This window comes from Trichosurus vulpecula, chromosome 2 (assembly GCF_011100635.1).
Source record: "Trichosurus vulpecula isolate mTriVul1 chromosome 2, mTriVul1.pri, whole genome shotgun sequence".
Lineage (NCBI taxonomy): Eukaryota > Metazoa > Chordata > Mammalia > Diprotodontia > Phalangeridae > Trichosurus > Trichosurus vulpecula.
The window spans coordinates 127,009,287-127,030,473 of NC_050574.1; the positions used below are offsets into that span (position 1 = coordinate 127,009,287).

The 21,187-nt window shown below is 38.8% G+C and overlaps 1 protein-coding gene across 2 annotated transcripts; it reads right to left on the reverse strand.

The window, feature by feature from the left end:
• Positions 1 to 1,481: 1,481 nt before the first annotated feature.
• On the reverse strand, positions 1,482 to 19,890 carry PAFAH1B2 (platelet activating factor acetylhydrolase 1b catalytic subunit 2). 2 transcript variants are annotated; one of them, XM_036744769.1, is made up of 6 exons: positions 19,729 to 19,890; positions 10,943 to 11,030; positions 7,820 to 7,909; positions 7,191 to 7,307; positions 6,221 to 6,343; positions 1,482 to 4,979 (listed from the first exon to the last, which is right to left on the reverse strand). In XM_036744769.1, the coding sequence occupies exons 2-6, from the start codon at positions 11,021 to 11,023 to the stop codon at positions 4,701 to 4,703; spliced, it is 690 nt and encodes a 229-aa protein (XP_036600664.1). In that variant the 5' UTR covers positions 11,024 to 11,030; positions 19,729 to 19,890; the 3' UTR covers positions 1,482 to 4,700. The 2 variants fall into 2 exon arrangements, with proteins under 2 accessions (XP_036600664.1, XP_036600663.1); XM_036744768.1 differs by having other exon boundaries at positions 19,657 to 19,868.
• Between the last annotated feature and the right edge of the window lie 1,297 nt (positions 19,891 to 21,187).

Consider the following 21,187-nt stretch of genomic DNA (forward strand, 5'->3'; position numbering starts at 1 on the left):
CTATTTGCTCTCGAACTCCCTCTCTTCATCCCGACCTAACTCAAAACTGTTTTTCCTTTAATCTCATCTTTGATAGAGGTGACCCATCAGGCCAACCTCTCATTACTAATAAGCTTGATGTTCTCTCTTTTCATGGATAGTCCTTCAGCAGGCTGCTCCCGCAATCAGCCCTGACTTTAATGTTCAGTATCTCTGTTGGCCCCTTTCCCACTGCCTACCAACAAGCCAAGGCCTTCTTTATCTTTAAAACATAAAACAAGCCCTTACTTCACTCTGCCATGCCCTCAAACTATATATCTTTACCTCTCCTCCCTTTCACAGCTAAACTCCTAGAAAAAGCATTCTCTAAAGTTGCTTCTTCCTCTTACTCTCCAACCCCTTCTAGTCCTTTTAACCTTATTACAAACTAAAACTGTTCTCTCCAAGTTACCAATGATCTCTTAAATTGCCAAATTCAAAAGCTTTTTCTCTATCATCATTCCTGGTCTCTCTTCAGCTTTTGGTACTGTTGACCACCCTTCTCCTGGCTCTTTTCTCTTCTCTGGGTTGTGACATTACTTAGCCTCCTTTGGTGGTTTATCATCCATATGCCCCCTCACTAGATGTACCTCTGGGCCCTCTCCTAGGCCTTCTTCTCTTCTCTCTCTACACTTTCACTTGGTGACCTTTTTCGTTCCCTTGGGTTCAACAGTATCCTAGATAGATCTAAAACATCTATACACATACAGCACCCTAACTTCTCTCCTGAATTCCACATCCACCCATCAAATGACTTACAAGGGAGACAAGGTTTACACCAAGTTTCTGTGGCTGATTAACCCTCTTTAGCATGCACAGAAGCATAACATATCACAGCTTTCTCTCCATAGAACACAGGATTTCAGAAGTTGGAGAAAACTTAAAAGGTGGTTATTTTTGTCCGATACCTTTGTACAGATAAGGAAATCGGGGGCTTAGTATTTTTTACAGCAACTTGGATCTAATTTATTTAGTTTTCAGGGTCTTGTTGAGGCTAGGGATAGGATTTATGACAATGGTGCTAAAAAAAAAAGGATGTTAAAAAGGACTAATTGTGTGTATGGCGGGGAAAGCTGCATACACTGTGAAGTGAAATATATCCTGGTGATAGAAAATGGGGAATCAAAAAAACAAACTGTAGAGAGTAAGGATGTGAAAAAGCCAAAGCACATGTTTAGGAGCTAGAGTCCTGGATTCTAACTGCAACTGATATTGGTTTGTATAAATCTGGGCAGCCTTCCCAACCTCAGTTTTCCCATCGACAAAAATAGGTTTCCATTCTCCCCATTACTCCAGACCTCTCTTAAATGATCAATGAAAAAAGTCTGGATGGTCCAACCAGCTTAAGACAGAAAAGGCGCAGGATTTATTAAGACTGCTCATTTTCTTATGGTTCTGGCTTAGAGGCCCAGAAGTCCATGGAAGCCTACCTGTGGGAAAGAAGTCAGAAAAGACACCACCAGTATGGTTGGATGAAATGTTTACATTTATATTGAAATCTGCACTAAAACAGAGTGATTTCTACCAGTCAATGCAACTTTGCCAAAGCAGAATCACAAACTTCCCTTGGGGAGGTCCGATCAGCTAGCAGCGGTGTTCCCCAAGTAGGAACATCAGGGAGAAGCCAGGAAAGCTCTTAAAAAAAAAAAAGTCTTCTTCCCTGGTGGCCCCACCTCAGTTCTCCCACATGCATCCATACATATTTAAGAGCTTGGACATGCTCCTCATTTCCACACCTTTTCTATTTCTTCATCATTGCAATAAATATAAAATTGGCAATGCTCACACACACCACAGTACAGACAATATTTCAGGCTTCAGCATACAGCTGTAAACAGCGACTAGGTTAAAAAAAAAAAAGGAAAGGATTGGGGTTTTCACAGCCAGTTATTTTTTTTTTTTAAATGGAAGGACATGATGGAGGACAGAGACCACCTCTAGTTTTTTTTTGTTTGTTTCGCTGGTTTGAGGTTCTTTTGAAAAGCCACGTTTAAACAGATAACCTAATGTTGGAGTAGACCTAAGAAGGTGGTGGCCTAAGCCATGTTATGGCTGTCAGATGAAAAACCCACGTCCCAGGTTGCCCTTGGCAGGGTAGCACTGCAATTCAATAATCAAGGACCTCAGCAGCCATGACAAGATATGTTGGGACTAGTAGAATGCCTGGCCACGTTAGGTGGTACACATGACAGCAGGAGACAATTCTGAATGACAACCAGCAGGGAGATAGGTAAGAACTACCTCTTCTCAGCTCCCTGGACAATGGGTCAATCTATCACAATTAGCAGCCATCACATTTTATATAAATTAGAGCTTTAAAGAAAAAAAGAACCACACAAAAGGGAGCAAAGTTCAGAGTGTAAGCATCAAGTTCTATCACTGCAGGAAATTAGAGCATTGCTAAAAGAACAGCAGACAAGACCTTCTGGTGACGAAATAGACTTGGCAAGAAAAGAAATTGGACTTAATAGTTGGATGATAACAAAGGAGCAAAATAATTCTCTTTTTCTGCTTAAAAGGCAGTAAGACTCCATGTTACTGCCATGATTACCAGTAGGTCTGGTGATTATACAGTGTATTAATATGAGAGGGAGCATATTCAGAAGGAAAAGGAAATGCAGAGTTTTAAAAAATGAAGTGACCCCTCAGGAAACAAACTAGTGCACATGCTATAAGGGATAATTTAGTTAACTGGGACTGCACTGCCACCAGGTGACACCTTAAAAGGAGATATGGATGGTAAGAAGTCTTCTTAATCAGACAATAGCAGGACACGGCCCTGGATAGTTTCTAATCAAACTCTAAACCCCCCAAACTATGCCTCAACTAAAGGAAGGACTTTTTTGAACCTTAGAACATGAGTAAAATCAAAGGGAAATTTAATGTAGCAAACAAGTTCTGTACGAAGCAGCACGTATGTGTTCTGTGAGGAAACACATAACACAATGGGAAAATGATGTATACCATCAAAAAAGTTTTGCAAAGCTTTGAAACCTTTAACTGAGACTCTAAGTCACAGGAGGTTTGGGGGGGAAGTGGAAGAACAACAGCCCAAATCCCTTCATTCCCTTCTGTTTAAACAAAAGGGTTCACAACACTAACGCTCACACCTAAACCAGCCACTTGCTTTAAAAGCAAAGCACAGACCATACATGAACGTGCTCCCAGTTAGACCTTGGGTACTAGTAATCTCAATCACTGCAGCATAGAGTAAGTCGGACCTTAAAACTGGTTACTGCAATAAACGTCTAGTCCAGTTTAAAGTTATGTTCTTTATAATTCCAGTTTGTATATTTCCCATAGGTATACAATGAACTCTTAGCTATATTTTCCCTTCCCCTCCCACCCCCTACTTTAAAAGCCTTTCCTTCTTTTTCAGGCAAACTGAAAAATATATCAAGCCCACTTATGAAAAGATCTTGGGAGGAGGGGTAATGTGTAAATACATTCAGAAGGAACCCTACGATTTACACCAGCCTAATTCTCTTATTAGAATATGAAGCAAGGAAGGAAAGATTTTCTACAAAGCAAAGCTACATTTGTTTCTCCTTTTGTAAAGGCCAATTTCTGCTGGAATAAAATATCTGTAAAAATAATATCAATAAACAAAAATGTACAACTTAAGACCCAATAAGGATTTAAATAATTTTAGGTTTTGTAGAAAGGGAAAGTACTCATTTTTTTCCCAAAAGGGAAAAAAATAACAGATTTTTAAGGGAATGGCAGATCCTTCTAAAAAATTTTAAAATCAGAACTTGGAACATGGACAGCACTGCACAGAATCTCAACAGCACAGAACACCACACAAGAATGAGATGTCAGTAATGTTATCACGGGAACAGCTGTCTGGGAATTCACACTTATGAGCAAAGAGAGCTCTTAAACCAAAAGGACTGTTATAATCTTGTAATGACATATGTCAACATGGACCAAAATACTGGGAGGGGAGGAGAGAAAATGCAAGAGTGGGCCCATTAGAGACATGATATTCAAGCAGCATAAAAAATAAAATCTTCCAAAGTTTCCCAAAGATTAGGGCAAAAACCTGTCGGTTATAGCTAAGATCTTATAAAAGAAGCACAAGAGGGAAATTAAGAGAACAGAACACATTCACTACTACCCATAGCACCTCCCATTTTCGAATGCCAATTATGTTCAATTTGGTGCTACAGCTTAAAAAAATCCAGAATGAGTCACATTAAAAAAAAAAAAAACCAAACTAAAATACAAACCTTTAAAACCAGAAAAAAAAATCTGTTTTTAAGCAAAGTGGAATGTGATTCTGATAACAAGCTAAATTATTACATATTACATAATCCATAGAAAAGGAAGAACAAAGAGATTTGGGTATTGTTCATTACTTAGGCTGACGTGGTCCTAGGGAGAACAAAAAATGATGATGCAATGAGCGTCACACAAACAACTAATAAAGTCCTGTTGTGGTTTCAACTGAAGAATATCTTAAAAACAATAACCTTCCTTTGCTATTTTTTTTGTAGTTAAACCAAACCTTTTTATGTACAAGACCAGTTTAAATCCCCCCCTCCCCTTCAAACACTAGATATGAACATCCAGGAACATTCTAAAATGGAAAGTGCTTTAAGAAAGAGAAGGATTCTGTAGTGCCAGTGATATAACTGATCAGATGAGGCTGTGATGCTGTTAACACTGATGGGAGCCAGTCAGGCAAGTGTGGTTTGCTTCTCCTCAGGCGTTTCCTCCAACAGCTGCATGATCAGTTCATGGAGGGGTTTGCAGATCTTTGCGTAGCCCCCTCCTGTGAGATGTAGGAAATCAAACATGTCGTGGCAGGAGATGGCACCATCTGAGTGCACAAAGCCCCCATCTGTATCCAAGAGCTGAACATTGGCAAGCTTGGGCAGAGAGATTTTGAGGAGCTGATTTACCTTGGCATTCTTTTGCCTCAAAGGGTTGGGCTTTTCACCTCGAGGGAGAAGACCCTGGGGCAGTAGAAACAAAAAGAAGACATCAATGACAAAATGAACAAAACATACAGTTATCCCTTCCACATTGAGAAGGGTTAGGGGGCATGGTGCCCCTGGGATCTGGAAAATTGTCTAAAAATTTTTGGCCCTCCCTTCATACCAGAGAAATCTGAATTTTTTTCTTTTTCATAATTTTATGGAGTGTTAATGTTATTAAAAGATAAACTATGTTGCTGTTATACAATACTATACATATATCTTATGTACTTCTGAGTCTCCAAATTTTTTCCGTGTCATCTGCTGGCCTTTGAGTATCATCTGTGGCTTTTGCAAAACCCCAATTCCCATGTAATTTCTTATGCTGACCCGATATATCAACCCTCAATATATTTAAACCTCAAGGGGGAAAGTCTCAATGTGGAAGGGATAACTCTATTCACTTGTCCTTACTTTTCGATATAAGAATCACATTGTGATTCTTACCACTCTTCTATCCCACTTAGGAGTTGGAAGCACTTCCTTTTGTTCAATCAATGGTCTTAAATTGGGCTAATGGTATTTGAGATTAATCTTTTACATAGATGTTGTAATGTTATAAGCAGTTTATTCAAGATGAGGATGACCCATAGGTTTAATTTCAAATATTATTGAAGGACAGAGCACTTTCTGTTAGGTGGATATGGAGAACATTCTCCCTTAATACCGTATTACCCTCAGAATGTAAAACCTGTATTATAGGCGTGTAAAACCTCGAGAATATAAACCTATGCTGTAGAAGTCTAGAGTTCTAATATATTCACCCACACCTATTTGAAATGCAACAACCTATCTAAGCTGATTCAAGTTCAGGCCTAATCAAGGTATACTTAGAAGTCAGAACTTCTCATTTGATGTCTCTGGAAAATTCATTACAGGCTGACACTGGAGGCAGGAAAAAGATCTGGCCTACCTACAATAATAGGGAAGACTTCAACCTCCAGACAGAGATGAAGAAAGATGCTGAGTGCACCAATATGCCAATTAGCTTGGGAAATGACAATAGGAATGGTCAAAGTTAGGGCGGCAGATATACACATGGGAAGGACAGTAAGAGATTTTATCAGCAGTAACCTTTCCCTTTCTCAAGGTGCTCTCATCTAAAGATTTCATACACTCATGAGTAAATGCAACACACTGTTATCTTTGAGAATTTATATAATGTGCTCAAGTTGCCCTGGAGATATCAAGTTCTCCACTCACACCAAAGGACTGCATACCAGTACGATGACTTTGGCCTGTGGCTGCCTCGTGTTAATCAACTGTACAATGGCCTCAATTCCACCTGCTATCTCCTCTGCTGTATTTTCATGGTTGTTTGTTCCTACCCAGACAACGATAACCTGTAACCAAGAATAGGAGAACATTATTTTATAGGGTGCCTACTGCTTAATGAGAAACAAGTGCTTCTATATGTAAACACAAAATCCACATGCTTCTCCATATTATTGTTAGGAAAGAGAGGCAAGAAGATAAAAGTTTTTCTGAAGTGGAAAGTAAAAAAAATACAATCTTATCGTTAGCCTGAATCATGCATCAAGTTTTGTCTTCATTAAGGGTTCTTGATATTGTAAAACACTGTTATTTCAATTAATCAGCTCAGAAAACAGAACAGTGAAGACCAGGTTTGATATTGTCCTTAATTCTTGTTCCTTAAGTTTCATATATTTAAAAAAAAAATAGTCCATCCACAACATTTCCTACTCTACTAATATCATCTTTTCCTATGGATGATTTTAGTAACTATTTAACTACTATAATCAATATGTTGCTTTCTTGAGAGGGAGTATAGCATACTGGATAGAAGGCTGGCCCTGAAGTCAAATCCTACGCTCAAATCCTGTCTCTGATATAAACTAGCTATTCAAACACAGGTAAATCCTTAACCGCCATGTTCTCTCTAAGGGTTAATTTACAGAAAAGTGATCAGTTTTCAGGGGAACAAAATCACAGATCTGGCCCTAAATAAATAAATGTTGCTTTCTTGGTTATTTATCTTAGTATCATTTTACACAATGATGCCAGTATTTACCTTAAAACGAATTAATATGAAAGGAATGAAGTCTTCTACTATTTGCTTATTGACTCTAAAAATTTTTTATTACCATTAAATTGTAACATATCAAGATTAATGATTTTCTTTATGTAAATGGAAAAAAAGTTCACTTTACTAGTTGAGTTTTATTTTACCTTAGGTTTAATATTCTCCAGTTCTCCATTCTTCAGTCTCCATAGGACATGCCTTGTTGTATCACCACTAATCCCAAAATTCAGTGCATGAAGGGGGGAAAAAAGCTCTCGCCATATCTAGAAGTGAAAACAAGTGACCTAAATCAACAATCAGCTGAAAATAAATCTATCACAGCATGTGGTGAGGCATTTCACATGAAAAATATTTAATCTTTTGAATTCAAATATAACACTGCTATGGATCTGAAAAGACTATCAAGTGATTCCATAGTACTTTCCAGACCAATGGGTCTCAATTCAAGAATCCACCAGTAATACAATCCACTCCTGTAAGATACACCAACATTTATCATTAAGCTGGTTCCTTTATACTCTTTCCTTTCTCTTTATGTATCCACCTAAAGGAACGGTATGACACAGAAACAGAACATTTCTAGTGCTTGTGGATTTAATTTTAAATGAGATTTCACTTATTCCCTAATATGCTAGTACTACCAAACATGCCTTTAAACTTGTCTGACTCTCCTTCCAGAATTATGTAGGTTTTGATACAATTTGTCATGAAAACCTGTATTAGCAGATACCATCTATCAATATTCCAATTCCACAACTATCCTCCCAATCTTTACCTCATACTGCTGTAACAACTGCACCATGGAGTCTCCCACAAATAGGACATCAGGCTCTTTGTCTTTGCAGTCCAGGACAAATCTGTTGTGCTGTTTTGAAAAAGAAAGAATTAGAAACTGGCACTTCTTCCCCTGTGAGATTTCTTGGCCTACAAAGAATAGTTGTCCAACCAGTTACTCTGCTGCCAATCTTTTAAACTTTACCTTCTCTCTCCCCCATTGGTTCATTTCTTTGGGTTAGAATTTTACAGCTGAAATTTCTTTCTCTTCTACTATTACTATCCTTATGTAATCATACTATTAAACAGGCATACTGTTAAAATCTCAACAATGGGACAACCCTAACATGAAGTTTATTAGCCCAAGTGTATAAAAATTTAGCAAATTAGAATTTAGAAAATTTTATAGGTTTGTTGGTTGTTGTTTTTTAAACTCAAGTCTCCTCAGCTTAATCCAGGTTTGTAAATTCTGTATCCTTAAGTCACGGGTTCATAGATTTAGAGTTGGAAGGGACCCTAGAGGCCATCTAGTCCAACATCCTCATTTTACAGAGGAGAAAACTGAGGCCCGGGAAGATTAAATAACTTGCCAAAGATTACGCAGGTAGTAATTATTACAAGATTTGACCCAAATACTTTTATTCCTTATCATCTACAAAGAGTCATCCAAAAACAAAGGATGTTCATACAGTACAATTTAAATTCTAGTTCCTACTTCTAACAAGATATTATGGCCATGAGACTCCCTAATTTGCCTCCATTAAATGTCTTAAAACACAACACTGACATGCTACATCCACTAATGCTTTCCCCGAGTTTAAGGCCGTTATAGCTTGAAATTGGTTACTGATCAGAAAAAGGAAGTATGGCACCAGGCTTTCTTAAACTGAAGGAATCACAGAATCATACATAGATCTAGAGCTGGAAGGGACCTTAAAGGCCATCTAGTCCAACCCCCTCATTTTACAGATGAGGAAACTGAGGCCCAGGGAGATCAAGTAACTTGCCGAAGGTTATACAGGTAAGCATCATGGGTAAGATTTGAACCCAGGTCCTCTGACTCCAGAGTCAGTGCACTTTTTCTTGTACCACGGTGCCTTCCTAAAATAGGCAAAACAAACAAACAAACAAACAAACTTTAACTGGTAAGGAAAGGGGAGGTTTTTCTGGCCAAGACACATCATTTCATGTCTTTAATGCATATGTCCTCAATAATACCAAGAAATATCAGCTCATGGTGATCTGATAGTACAACCAAAGGATCATGAATCTGGAGCTGAGAGTGACCCCTGTGGCCATATCTAGTCCAAGCTTCTCTTTGGTTATTAAAGAAAAAGGTCTCTTCTTCACAACTCCAAGGGTCTGACTGTCCACTGTTTTCCAACCTTAGTTATCTGAGGGCAACTCCTGGATACAGTTTCGGTTACTACATTTTAATAATGGGCATAATGGAATAGGTCCAAAAAGGGGCAACTAAAAGCATCAAAATGATAAAGTAGCTTCCTTGACTTTTCATCTGAGTTTTAAGATATTAGGAGACACAAAAATATTTAAGTAACTCATGGAATCAATTTCTGTAACTTTTTATCACCAACTTAAACAACATGTAAGAATTTAACAAATACTAATCTACTTCTATAATTCCAAATAACTCGGCTGATTTTTGTCAATGCATATACATGCTTTAAAAATTTTTTATTTTCAATCCCAAATTCTCTCCTTCCTTACATTCTTCCCCATTCATTAAGAAGGCAAGAAATATGATACCCATTATATAGCACATACATACTTTTTTTTTTTTTTTTTTTTGCTTTTTTGGCAGGGCAATTGGGGTTAAGTGACTTGCCCCAGGTCACACAGCTAGTACATGTGTCAAGTGTCTGAGGCCAGATTTGAACTTAGGTCCTCCTGACTCCAGGGCTGGTGCTCTACTCACTGCGCCATCTAGCTGCCCCAACATACATACTTTTAACATGGTATGTACATATTGAATACAAATATGCTTTTAGAAAAGGTTACTATTTAATATATTTTTCTGAGCCAACTGATCAAATCTTAAATCAGGGAGGAAGTACAGTCAAATGGCATAGAACCATTAAGGACACGGATAGAGATCACCTAATCTTGGAATATTAGAACTTGAAGGAAACAGAAAATAAAATAAGGTACTACTTTATACCATGAATAAAGTCTAAATAATGACAAAAACAATGAGCACAAGCAGTTCCCATTTAAATAGTACTTTACAGTTGAGACAGTGCTTTCACTAACAATTGTAAGAGGCAGGTAATAATAACAATCCACACCTAAATAGTTTTTTCCTGGGGTATTATGGTCCCCAGTTGGGGAAAATAGGCTGAGGAAACTAAGGTTTAGAGAGGTAAAGTGACTTTCCTAGAAACCCAGCTAGTGCGTATCAGCGGTCAAATTCAAACCCAGGCCTTCTGAATCTAAATCCAGTGGTCTTTCTACTACACCAACTTGTAGGTAGAATAAATAGAAAACAGGTTGCATAAAGTTTAAATAAATCCAGATTCTCTGAAGTGAACTAAATTACAAACCCAAATTATGATGAGAAAAACGTACGGGCTATAATCATAGAGGGATATTATCAACTACAAAGCCAAATGTTAATGAAGGAAGATATTTATCTAAAGGATAAATTTGCTTCTTAAAATATTTGCAAATTCATTTTAGAAAGTTCAAATTCTTATTGGCTTATTAAAAAATTAAGGATATTCTAAATACATTCTTAACCTCCTTAAATTATTGCTACAGAGGGCAACCACCATACTTCTCAAAGCATCCCATTATAGTTTACTTATCCAGTAGAATGAAAACTCCCAGAGGACATGGACCGTTTCATTTTTATCTTTGTATTCCCAATACCTTGCATACAGTAAGCACTTAATAAACACTTGGTGAATTAGCACACTATGTCAAATAAAACAGTGAGGTGAGGAACCACTAACTGCACCCCACATACAATTTCTTATTTTTTGATTTTGTTCAATAAATGCTTTTTGCCTAACTGAAAAAAAAATGGCCACTTTATTACTTTGACCATTAGGCTCCTCAAAAATTAAAGTGGATGGCCCCATATCACATAAATAAAACTTAATACCTGAGACATCCATCGGTCATCTCCTTGAATATCTTCGGCTGCATGTGGAATAGCTGCTGGGTTTGAGTCCCCCTGGCTCATTCTACACCTGAGGAAAGAGTGTATAAGTGACATTTACTCAATCAATAGTATGTGGGGCCATGCTTTTATACTATTAAGACTCATATTTGCAGAGGCAACATGGTGTAGTGGGCAGAGAGCTCGCCAAGGAGTCAGGGAGACTTGGATTCAAGTTCGGCCTCTGGCATACATTGGCTATATGACCCTGGATAAATTGCTTGGCCTCCAGGCAGCTCTGTATAATTTTAACAAATGTTAAAAACTGTTTTTATATGTAATTGGGGAAAAACAAAATTCTAATTAAAAATAATAAAGAATAAAACAAAAACCAGAAAACATCACAGTTGATGGGGGGAAGGCAAAAACCCAACGTTCAGGCCCTCCTCACCTCATCCTCATACACAGTTAAGACTTTCCATTAAAATGGCATAAATTTCATTAATCTAGCAAATATTTATCTAGTGCTACAACTCACAAATGAACTGTTGTGTTAGTGCTAAAGAACTGCAAAGTACATATTATACCCTAAAAATGAAAGCACAATCCATTAACTCACTGCTTAAACTAAGTTTTTTTTGCTTTTTTGAGCTTTAATATGTAATGTACATTGGTAGATGTAAAAGTGGCACCAGATGCGAATGGGAACAAAGCTTCCTCCTCTGTCTAGACCAGGGCTTCTTAAACTTTTTCCACTCAAGACTCCTTTTCGCATGTCAGTAGCGTTTGTTGGCACTGTGTGGCAGTGCAAAGTGGGAATGTTTTGTGTTCAGAACCAAGGCTGCAGTAGAGGTCCACAACGCAACATGGGCAAAAGGTGACAGAAACACTTCAGATTCATTTTGTGTTTGCTTTTGAATTAATTTTACGTCGTTGCTCGTTCAGAAACCTTTTACTGTTGCCAAGTTTTTGGCATATAGGGTCATGATGCACAGTTTAAGAAGCACTGGCTGTGATTTCATTTAACCAGGGGGCTTCCAAGCAAAGAAAATCCCCTTACCAAAGGAGATTAGCAACTTCTTTTATAATTTATAGCATTAGTTGCCTAGGGACACTGAGAGATTAAATGACTGGCCCAGGGTCCCACAGAAGGGACCTGAACCCAGGTCTAGCTCTAGATCTAATACCCTACAACGCCAATGAAATCACAGACTTGGTTCAAAATTCTTAAAAAATAGTATACACTAAGTTAAAAATACAAAGGTTTCATTGTGCCTTTGCCTAGAAATTTTGCAACTGTGGTTTATTTTTAGGAGGGAGTAAGCTCTGAGACATGACCCTACTTTAAGCACTACAAATATCTAGGTATCACTACCCTCTAGCCAAGATTTGATTTGTCTTTTAGGAACAATGCATTAAAATCAGAGGCACTATTCTAAGTATGCTTTACACCTATATAAATTTTTCATGATTATATTTTATCCTAAGTGCAGGCACAAGGAGATTAGCCATTTATAGATCAATGAAAACTACACAAGAGCTGTTTTGCCTGGCTCTTTTCATATTAGGTAAGAGATCAAAAAGACCAAGAACAGGCAAAATTATTTAGAAAGTATTAAAGTTCAGTTAAATTAGAAATGTTGATTTTCCAAAAAGTCAGTTAAGAAAATCAGAAAATTCCCAACCATTGGAGGATTTCTGCTACAGGCACTAAGGCCTGGTTTAAAACAAAAAACAGGAACTGATGGTGTCTGAATGCAGAATGAAGCATACTTTTTTTTAAACTTCGTTTTTCTTGAGTTTTTTTTTCTTGTCTATGTTTTCTTTCACAAGAAAACTATTATGGATATGTTTTGCATAACTACACATGTATATATACTGAATTACTTGTCTTCTCAATGGGGAGGGGGGAAAGAGGAGGGACCTTGGAAGGGAGATAAGTTGGAACTCAAAGTTTTAAAAACAAATGTTAAAAACTGTTTTTATATGTAATTGGGGAAAAACAAAATTCTAAATAAAAATAATAAAAAATAAAACAAAAACCAGAAAACATCACAGTTGATGGGGGAAGGCAAAAACCCAATGTTCAGGCCCTCCTCACCTCATCCTCATACACAGTAAGACTTTCCATTAAAATGGCATAAATTTCATTAATCTAGCAAATATTTATCTAGTGCTACAACTCACAAATGAACTATTGTGTTAGTGCTAAAGAACTGCAAAGTACATATTATACCCTAAAAATGAAAGCACAATCCATTAACTCACTGCTTAAACTAAGTTTTTTTTGCTTTTTTGAGCTTTAATATGTAATGTACATTGGTAGATGTAAAAAAAAGTTTGAAAAAAATCAGGTCAGTAAAGCCTAGTATTCCAATTGATCTGAGATGTCACTGAACATTCCAAATATCATCAATAGGCAATTATTAAGCACTTGTTATGTGCCAGCATTGGTTATTTTTTCTCATTAACTAAAATCATTACTATCAAATATATCTTTGCTATGACCCCTGGACATTTATTCATAAACTCACAGACTTGTAAAATTTTAGAGCTAGAAGAGGCTCTAGATTATCTAATCCAATCCTTCCTTTTACAGATAAAGGATTGGAGAAAATTGGATGGGCTGGTTAATATTTCTACAGACTAACAAAATTTTGAGCCTAAATTTGAGGCTAATTAAATAGAGATTGATTTTTTATTGTTAATTTGTGTTATTGAAAGAAAATCCTAATCTTATTTAATGCAATCTTTTTGGTCTGAGAGTTATCTCAAATTATTGTTCAAGGCTGGAATACATATCTACTAAATAAATGTACTCCAAAGATCAAAAAACATAGTATATACAGATACTGTTGCATACTTTTATACTTCTGAAGGACCAAAGATGCACTTTTATGAAACAAGCTGAATGATATTCCAATTCATTCCCCTTTTTGTGTCTAGGTTTCAACAACTATTATTTAAGGACAAACCACTAATCTTAACAATAAAGACTGGAATAAGTCCCCAAACCCATGCCTGGTACTGCCAGGATGGCTTAATCAGTCAAGTCCACTTTGGCTACAGCATGTTCCAAAACAGGAAGGGCTAACAGTATACACACTAGATCTAATGTTCTGAATTTTAAAATGCAATATTCTGATTGAAAAGAAATTTTGCATTTATTATACCAAAATCATCCTAATCCATACACTGCAATCAGAAGCAATCTTCTGCTGTCAATTTAATCAACAGTTACAGAATTTATTTGATAATTTAAAAACAGAACTGATAAGGTCACATCTGAGCCATCTACCATAAATGAATGTAAGGGATTTGAAGCTGCAAAAGACTTCAAAAACCATCCAGCCCAATTCTTTTTACAGATTAGGAAACTAAGGCTCAGAGCAGTTAAATAACTCGCCCAAGGTTTAAACCCAAGTCCTTTGATTCCAAAATGACAGCACATTCCACTATGCTATCCACTACTTCCCTAGAGAAGATCTGGTACAATTATAATACAGATTTCTAATGGCTTTGATTCTAGGCTCTTCCATTTACTGAGCTGTGTGATCATCAAAAGATACAACCTCAATGAGCTGTGTTTCCTCCTCTGTAAAGTGGAAATAACACTAACTGTACCACACATCCCACAAAGCTGTTACGGGAAAAACACTCTGTAAATTGTAAATGGTACTACATTTGGAATCTGGTAACCAAACCTTAGCTCTACCACTTAATGGTGATGTATCCTTGGACAAATCATACCACCTTTCTGGGTCTCAGTTTGCCTTGTTTGAAAATGAAGCGGTTGGATAAGATGTTTTCTAAGTTACTCCTATCTCTAAATCCTATGATTTATGAAATGAGTTCTTACTTATCTAAAAAATTCTTAGAGGGTTCAGATCTAGAAGGAACCTTAGAAAGCAACCAGTACAACCCCTTTAATCTGCAGATAAAAAAAATCTGAGGCCCACAGAGATAAAGCAACTTAAGACCACCAAGGGTAATAAATAACAAAGACCAGAACCCAGGTTTGCTAATTTCCAGGCCAGTGTTCCTTCTACTCTCCCATAACGCTCTACACAGGAACTGTGAAAGGCTCCAATCCAAATTTGTGATGCTCCAATTAAGAGTTTGGTGGTAGATTGTTGGGACACACTCTAAATAGATGGATAAATTAAAGAAAGAAATGAAAGTAATTCAGCAAAGGATAAAAAAAAATATCCGTGTGGAAAAGGTTAAACGCATCAGGACTGTTCCTTTGTTGAGCATTTAAAGCCTTTCACCACTTGGCTCCAATCTTGCCTTTCTAGTTTTACGCAATCTACGGTGCAGCTGATCTGACCTTGTTCTTCTCACCCATGAGCCTCTATCTCCTGTCCCTGCCTCTGCACTATCTGGCTGTACCCCCACTCCTGAAATTCATTTCCTCCTTACTTCTACTTCTCAGTCTCTAGTATTCTTTAAGTTGATAGGCATTTATTCAGAGCTCAGCCCACATGTCACCTTCTAAATAAAGCCTTTTCTGATCCTTCCAGCTACTAGTACCTTCCCCCAAATTACTTAGTATTTATTTTCTATGTTTTGAAGAGACATATATGTATGAATTGTCTCCCTTGATAGAATGAAAGATCCTTGAAGGCAGGGACTGCTCATCTCTATTTCTGTCTTCTCTGTGACACACACCGGGCCCTAAACGTTTGCTAAATTGCCTGATTTCCAGTCCCCTGTCCTTCCCAATGTCTATGACTTCTATATTCAGCCAATTTCCATTGACCAAGTTTTAATTCTAGATTTAGGTTTGGCTAATTATGTGGGAACTGTCTCAGCATAGTATCATTATACTTCAGAAAAGAAGAGCCACCAGATGCTGAACATAAAATAGAACTGGATGTAGTCCTATCTACCACCACATGATCTTATATTAATCAATACCAGTATTAATAGCAACTCATCTACACTGCACTTTGGGGTTTACAAAGCACTTCTCTCAAAACAACACTGTGAGGGAAGTAGCATAAATATTCATAACTCAACTTTACATATGAGAAAACTCAGGCTCAGAGAGGTGAAGTGATTTTTCTGAAATTACATAGAAGGTTAAATAATGGGGCTAGACCTTGAACCCAAGGCTTTTGACTCTCAAGTCTAGTGATCTTTCCATGATATTTCAGTATCTCAGTCTACCATAATTCAGAATGTTCTCTCTGCACAGAGCCACTGGCTTTGGAATAGTTGTAAGGCAATCAATTCCTTTAACACAATCTTAACAGACTTTAAATGGTTAAAACTGTAGGTATAAGAAAGCACAACTTCAATTCTGTTTTATACTTACTCAATGTCTATTTCTCCACCTTTATATGTAGGCTTTCAAAAACCTAACCATTTTATGACTTTCACTACTCAGTATTTTCACCACTACTTGTTCCACATGGAGTAACACTTAATATCTAGGTATTGTTAAGGTGAAAATTAAATTACAATGTATAACTGAGAGTTCTACTATAATGTGAAAAATTATTTCTGTTTTATATTCACTACGATATCACAGAAAACATTTTTACCCAGAAGCAACAGAAGCAGGTAAAAGTAAAAGCGAGGTGACTCTAAAACAAATGACTGGATACCTCCCCATGGTGTGAATTCAGTTGTTATAGGCCTGCATCCTTGCTCAAAGCAACAAATCAAAATAGCACTTCAACTTCAGCCTCATTTTAATTTACAAGAAATAAGGATTTTTAAACTCAATCCAAGTAGTTTGATCAATCACAAAATCACAGGATTTAGGCCTGATGGGACCTTAGATAATCATCTAGTTTAACCCTCTTGTTCTACAGACTGGGAAACTGAGACCTAGAGAGGTTAGAGTTTGTTCAAAGTCATACTGCTAATAAATGGGAGAGCCTGGATGTGATCCAGGTCCTCTTATGCCAAATAGAGTGTTTTTAAAAAATTACTGTACATCACACTGGTAAACAATATATATTACATATAATCTAAACCAATTAGTATTGTCTGACCCCTTGCTAGGTTTCTTACAGAAAGAAATTGAAAAAAGCCAAATATTCTGATTCATGAAGAATTTTTTACTCTCTCAAGTTTATTTATTTACATTCTATGGTTTTAGTGTCTCAATTTTCTCATGTATAAAATGGAAAAGTTCTGAAGAGAAGAAACTAAGAAAAAATGACTTCTCCAAGGCCACACAGCAGGTAGTAAAGCACAAAATATTCTTAACTAGTTAATGTGTTGCTACGATTACAAGGCCACCCTTCTTCCTCCCACACAAGGGCAAAGTATCTTAGTGAAATCTTGTTTCTTTGTGATTTCAAACACTTGAGTTTTGTATTTTTCTGCCAAACTCAAATCTTCCAATACAAAGTAGCTTTCATTTATCCTAGAGTGGCTACTTAAAGAAACATCTTTGGGGCAGCACAAAAAGAAAAAAGTTTTAAGAACCAAGGGTGAGAAGGATTATCAAGGAAAATGCATGGCAAAAGATTCATATTATCCAGACATCAGACCTAGTAAATTATTTAAACCCTAACAACAAAACTGAAGAATTAATCAGACTCTACATATAGGGCAATTTGTGCTAGGTCATATAACCCCTAGTGATTTGGGGGCTTAAGACTCAGTACTAAAGGAGAACATAACACACTGACCTCTAGAGTGGCAAAATTCTAACTAGCAATACAAAATGTGCACCAACAGGGGGGATCTGGTGCCCCTTGTTGCCCCATGCTGTTCCCATAACCATCCCTGGGGGCAGCTAAGTCATTGCACTCTGTGATCATAAACAGCAGGATCAGTAAGAAAGGCCCAGTGTCTACAGATAAAAGGTTTAAAGGTCTGAAACTCACTACGAGAGACTACATCCCAGAGAAGTCAAGGACTATCCATTAAAACGTTATCTGGGCAGACAGGAAGTAGTGGATCCTGAGATTTAGCAGAAATAATAACTGGAAGAGTCTCTTCAGGTTATTTTCTTAGTTCTACTGTTTTGCATCTTTATACATAATTTATTCTCAACTCCGTCTACAATACTTAACACCACTGATGCTCAGGATTCTTACTCCAGCTGGGAGTACTATGCCTAATCAGAACAGCATCAACAATAAAGAATAATAAATTATTGCTCAGCTGGATGTTTCTCTAAATTGAACTAGAAAACAATTGGGGGAAAGAAGGAAAAAAAGAGTTGAATCGAGGCTTAAAAGATTCAGAATGTTTCCATTCTGACCCAAGGACTCCTATTTTGTATCAGAAGGAAACTAGCAGCATTACTCTGAAGGGGAGCCCAATAGTACAGCCCCTTCTTAAATGCCCCACCTCCAGTGATCACTGGTGGGTGGGTCCCAGGGCTCCAGCACATCATAATTTATTACCAAATGCCCTGGCAGACAAATTAAGAGCACAATTGTCTGCTCCTTTCTCTTTCCACCACAATCTTTCCACTAGAACAATACATTCTGAATCACAGCTCAGAGAAACAGGACATAACCAAATGCAAACCAGGCTGTATTTTCACCTTCCTTTTCCTTCCATAATGATATGCTTCCATCCTCCAATATTTGAAGTTTTCAAATCAAGGCACTATAGGGTGGATACAGTTCCTTCACTTTCCCCATAGGTGGGAATATTAAAGAAGCCATGGCCACTGATTCTCCCAAAAGACCTTTCTTTTTGTGAATTAGGAGAGTAGGATTAGGAGATGCTTGCCTGAGAGTGAGAGACCAATGTAAAGTGAATAAATTATGCAGCACTATATAACCTGCGATTTTAAAATTAACAAAATAAAATTATTTATAGAACTAATGTGACCTTAAGCAAGTAACTTTTCCAGATCCGGCTCCTCCTCTGTAAAATGAGAGTAGCTAGGGGCACTACAAAACCTTCAAATCATGGCTCTGACACTGTATGAACCGTGTGCCTCACTTTCCTCATCTGTAAAAGGAGGGAGTTGGACTCTATAGCCTCTAAGGTTCCTTAAATCAATGATTATACAAGGTGGCTGGCCTAGAGCAGGGATTCCTCACCATTTTTTCTGTCACCGCGAAGCCTACGGACCCTGTCTCAAGATGTTTGTAAATGTATAAAATAAAATACATAGTATTACGAAGAAAACCAATTGTAGTGAAATACAGTTATCAATTTAAAAAAAAAAAGTCCACAAAGCTCAGGGTAAGGACCTCTGGCTTTGAAAGGAGATCTTGGGGATCCCCACGTCTTCTAACGTTCCCGGGGTCTGGGGATTTCATCCTGAGGTGGTGGGAGAAGTTATGAATGAGTTGCAATGAGTGATTTTCCAGGAGTGCGGGCGTGGGGATGGAGTGTGGAGGGGCCAGGGTGGCAGCCAGGGCCTCTCACCACATCTAGGTCTTCTCAGGATGGAGAGGCCAGAATCAGGGACTCCAGCTCGGGCATGGACGGGAAAAGACCACCAGCAGGTGGAGGGCTGCTGGGGGCGGGGGAGGGCGCCGGCCGGGCCGCCGGGGCTCGGGGAGGAAGGCGAGGGCCAGGGGGCCTGCTCTGGGGCCTACAGCCGGGGGTGGGGGAGTGGGACATGCACACCCCAATCTGGGGTGCAGGAAGAGGTCGGGGGCGGGAAGTCCTGGACTGAGAGGGGAGGGAAGTCTCACGGGGTGGGGGAGCGAGATGGGGGAGTCCGAGGGAGGGGGAGGGGCTGGGGGAGGGGAGGAATGGAGGAGGGGAGGCCGCAGGCTTCTTACAATAACAAGGCGCCGCCCCCGCCCAATCCTCCAGGCCGGCCCGCTGGTCTCCACAACCGCGGCTGCACTCACTCAGGCGGAGGGTCCGAAAGGGCCCCAGGCGGCGGCGGGTGGGCGCGTCTGTCTCTCGCTCGATCCCGGCGGCCCTGCTCAGGCGCGTCCCTCCTCCGGCCCCAGCACCACCAGCAGCAGCGCCCCAACTTCCGCTTCCCGCCTGCCACTCACGTAGATGGCGTCCGGAAGTCCCGCCTCCGGGCAAGCCTTCCATCAGATTTCCTCTCCTCCCCCCCTCTCCTCTGCAGTTTTTCTCCTCCCGTTTTTCCCACTCCCCTCTGCCTCTCTCTGCCTCCTTCCTCTCCCATCTTTCTGTTCTCTCTCTCTCTCTCTCTCATCTCTCTTTTCTGTCTCTGTGTGTCTCCTCTATCTCCCCCCACCCCCCGTGTATCTTGTCTCTCTGTATCTCTTCTCTCTGTCTCTGTGTGTCTCTCTACCTCTCTGTCTCCCCTTTCTTCTCTCTCTCTCTCTCTCGTCTGCCTGTCTGTCTCTCTCTTCCTCTCTCTCGCCCCCCTATCCAATCACCCCCCCTTCTTTCACCTCTCCCTTCCTTCCTTCCCTCCTTCCTTCCATCCTTCCTCCTCTCTCCTTAAACTCTCCCCTCCCCTCCCTCCTTCCCTTCCTTCCTTCCCTTCTTCCCCTTTCCACCTTTCACTCTCCTCTTCCCTTCCCCTCCTGCCCCTCTGCCTTCTCTTATCTTTCTCTCATCTCTCTTGCCTTTCCTCCCCTGGTGCTTTTCCCCTCTCTCTCTCCCCCTTTTCCCTTTCTCTCTTTCCTCTACTGGAATTTCTCATTTCCTGGTTCCTGAAGTAGATACAGCACTGGAGTCAGGAAGATCTGAGTTCAAATCTAGCCTCAGACATTAACTAGCTGCAGGACCCTGGGCAAGTCACTTAACCTCTGTTTTCTTGTTTCCTCAACTGTAAAATAGGAACAATACTAGCACCTACCTCTCAGGTAGGATCAAATTAAATAATATTTATAGTACTTAGCACAGTGCCTGATACATTATAGGTGCTTTATAAATGCTTATTCCTTTCCATTCCCCCTCCCCTCATATCTCACCCCCAAAATTTCCCTGCTCAGTTCTGAAAGGAAAAAAAAATCTAAGCTATCCAGTGGAAATTTAAAAAAATGCTCCAAGTCACTAATAATTAGAGAAATGCAAATTAAAACAACTCTAAAATTCCATCTCACCCTCTTGACTTTGGCCAAGTTGACAAAAAAAGGGAAAATGATGTTGAAGGGAGTGCAGGAAAACATTAACATTGATACGCTGTTGGTACAGCAGTTAGGAATTAGTACAGCCATTCTGGAGAGCAATTCGAACTATGTCCCAAAAGTTACTGAAAAGTATGTGCCCTTTGACCCAGCTTCACTGTAGCTAAGTACAGGTAGAGGACCTCTGATGTGCCTTCCAAAGATAAGAATAATAATAAATAATTGCTAGGTGATATTGTAGATACAAAATTGAACC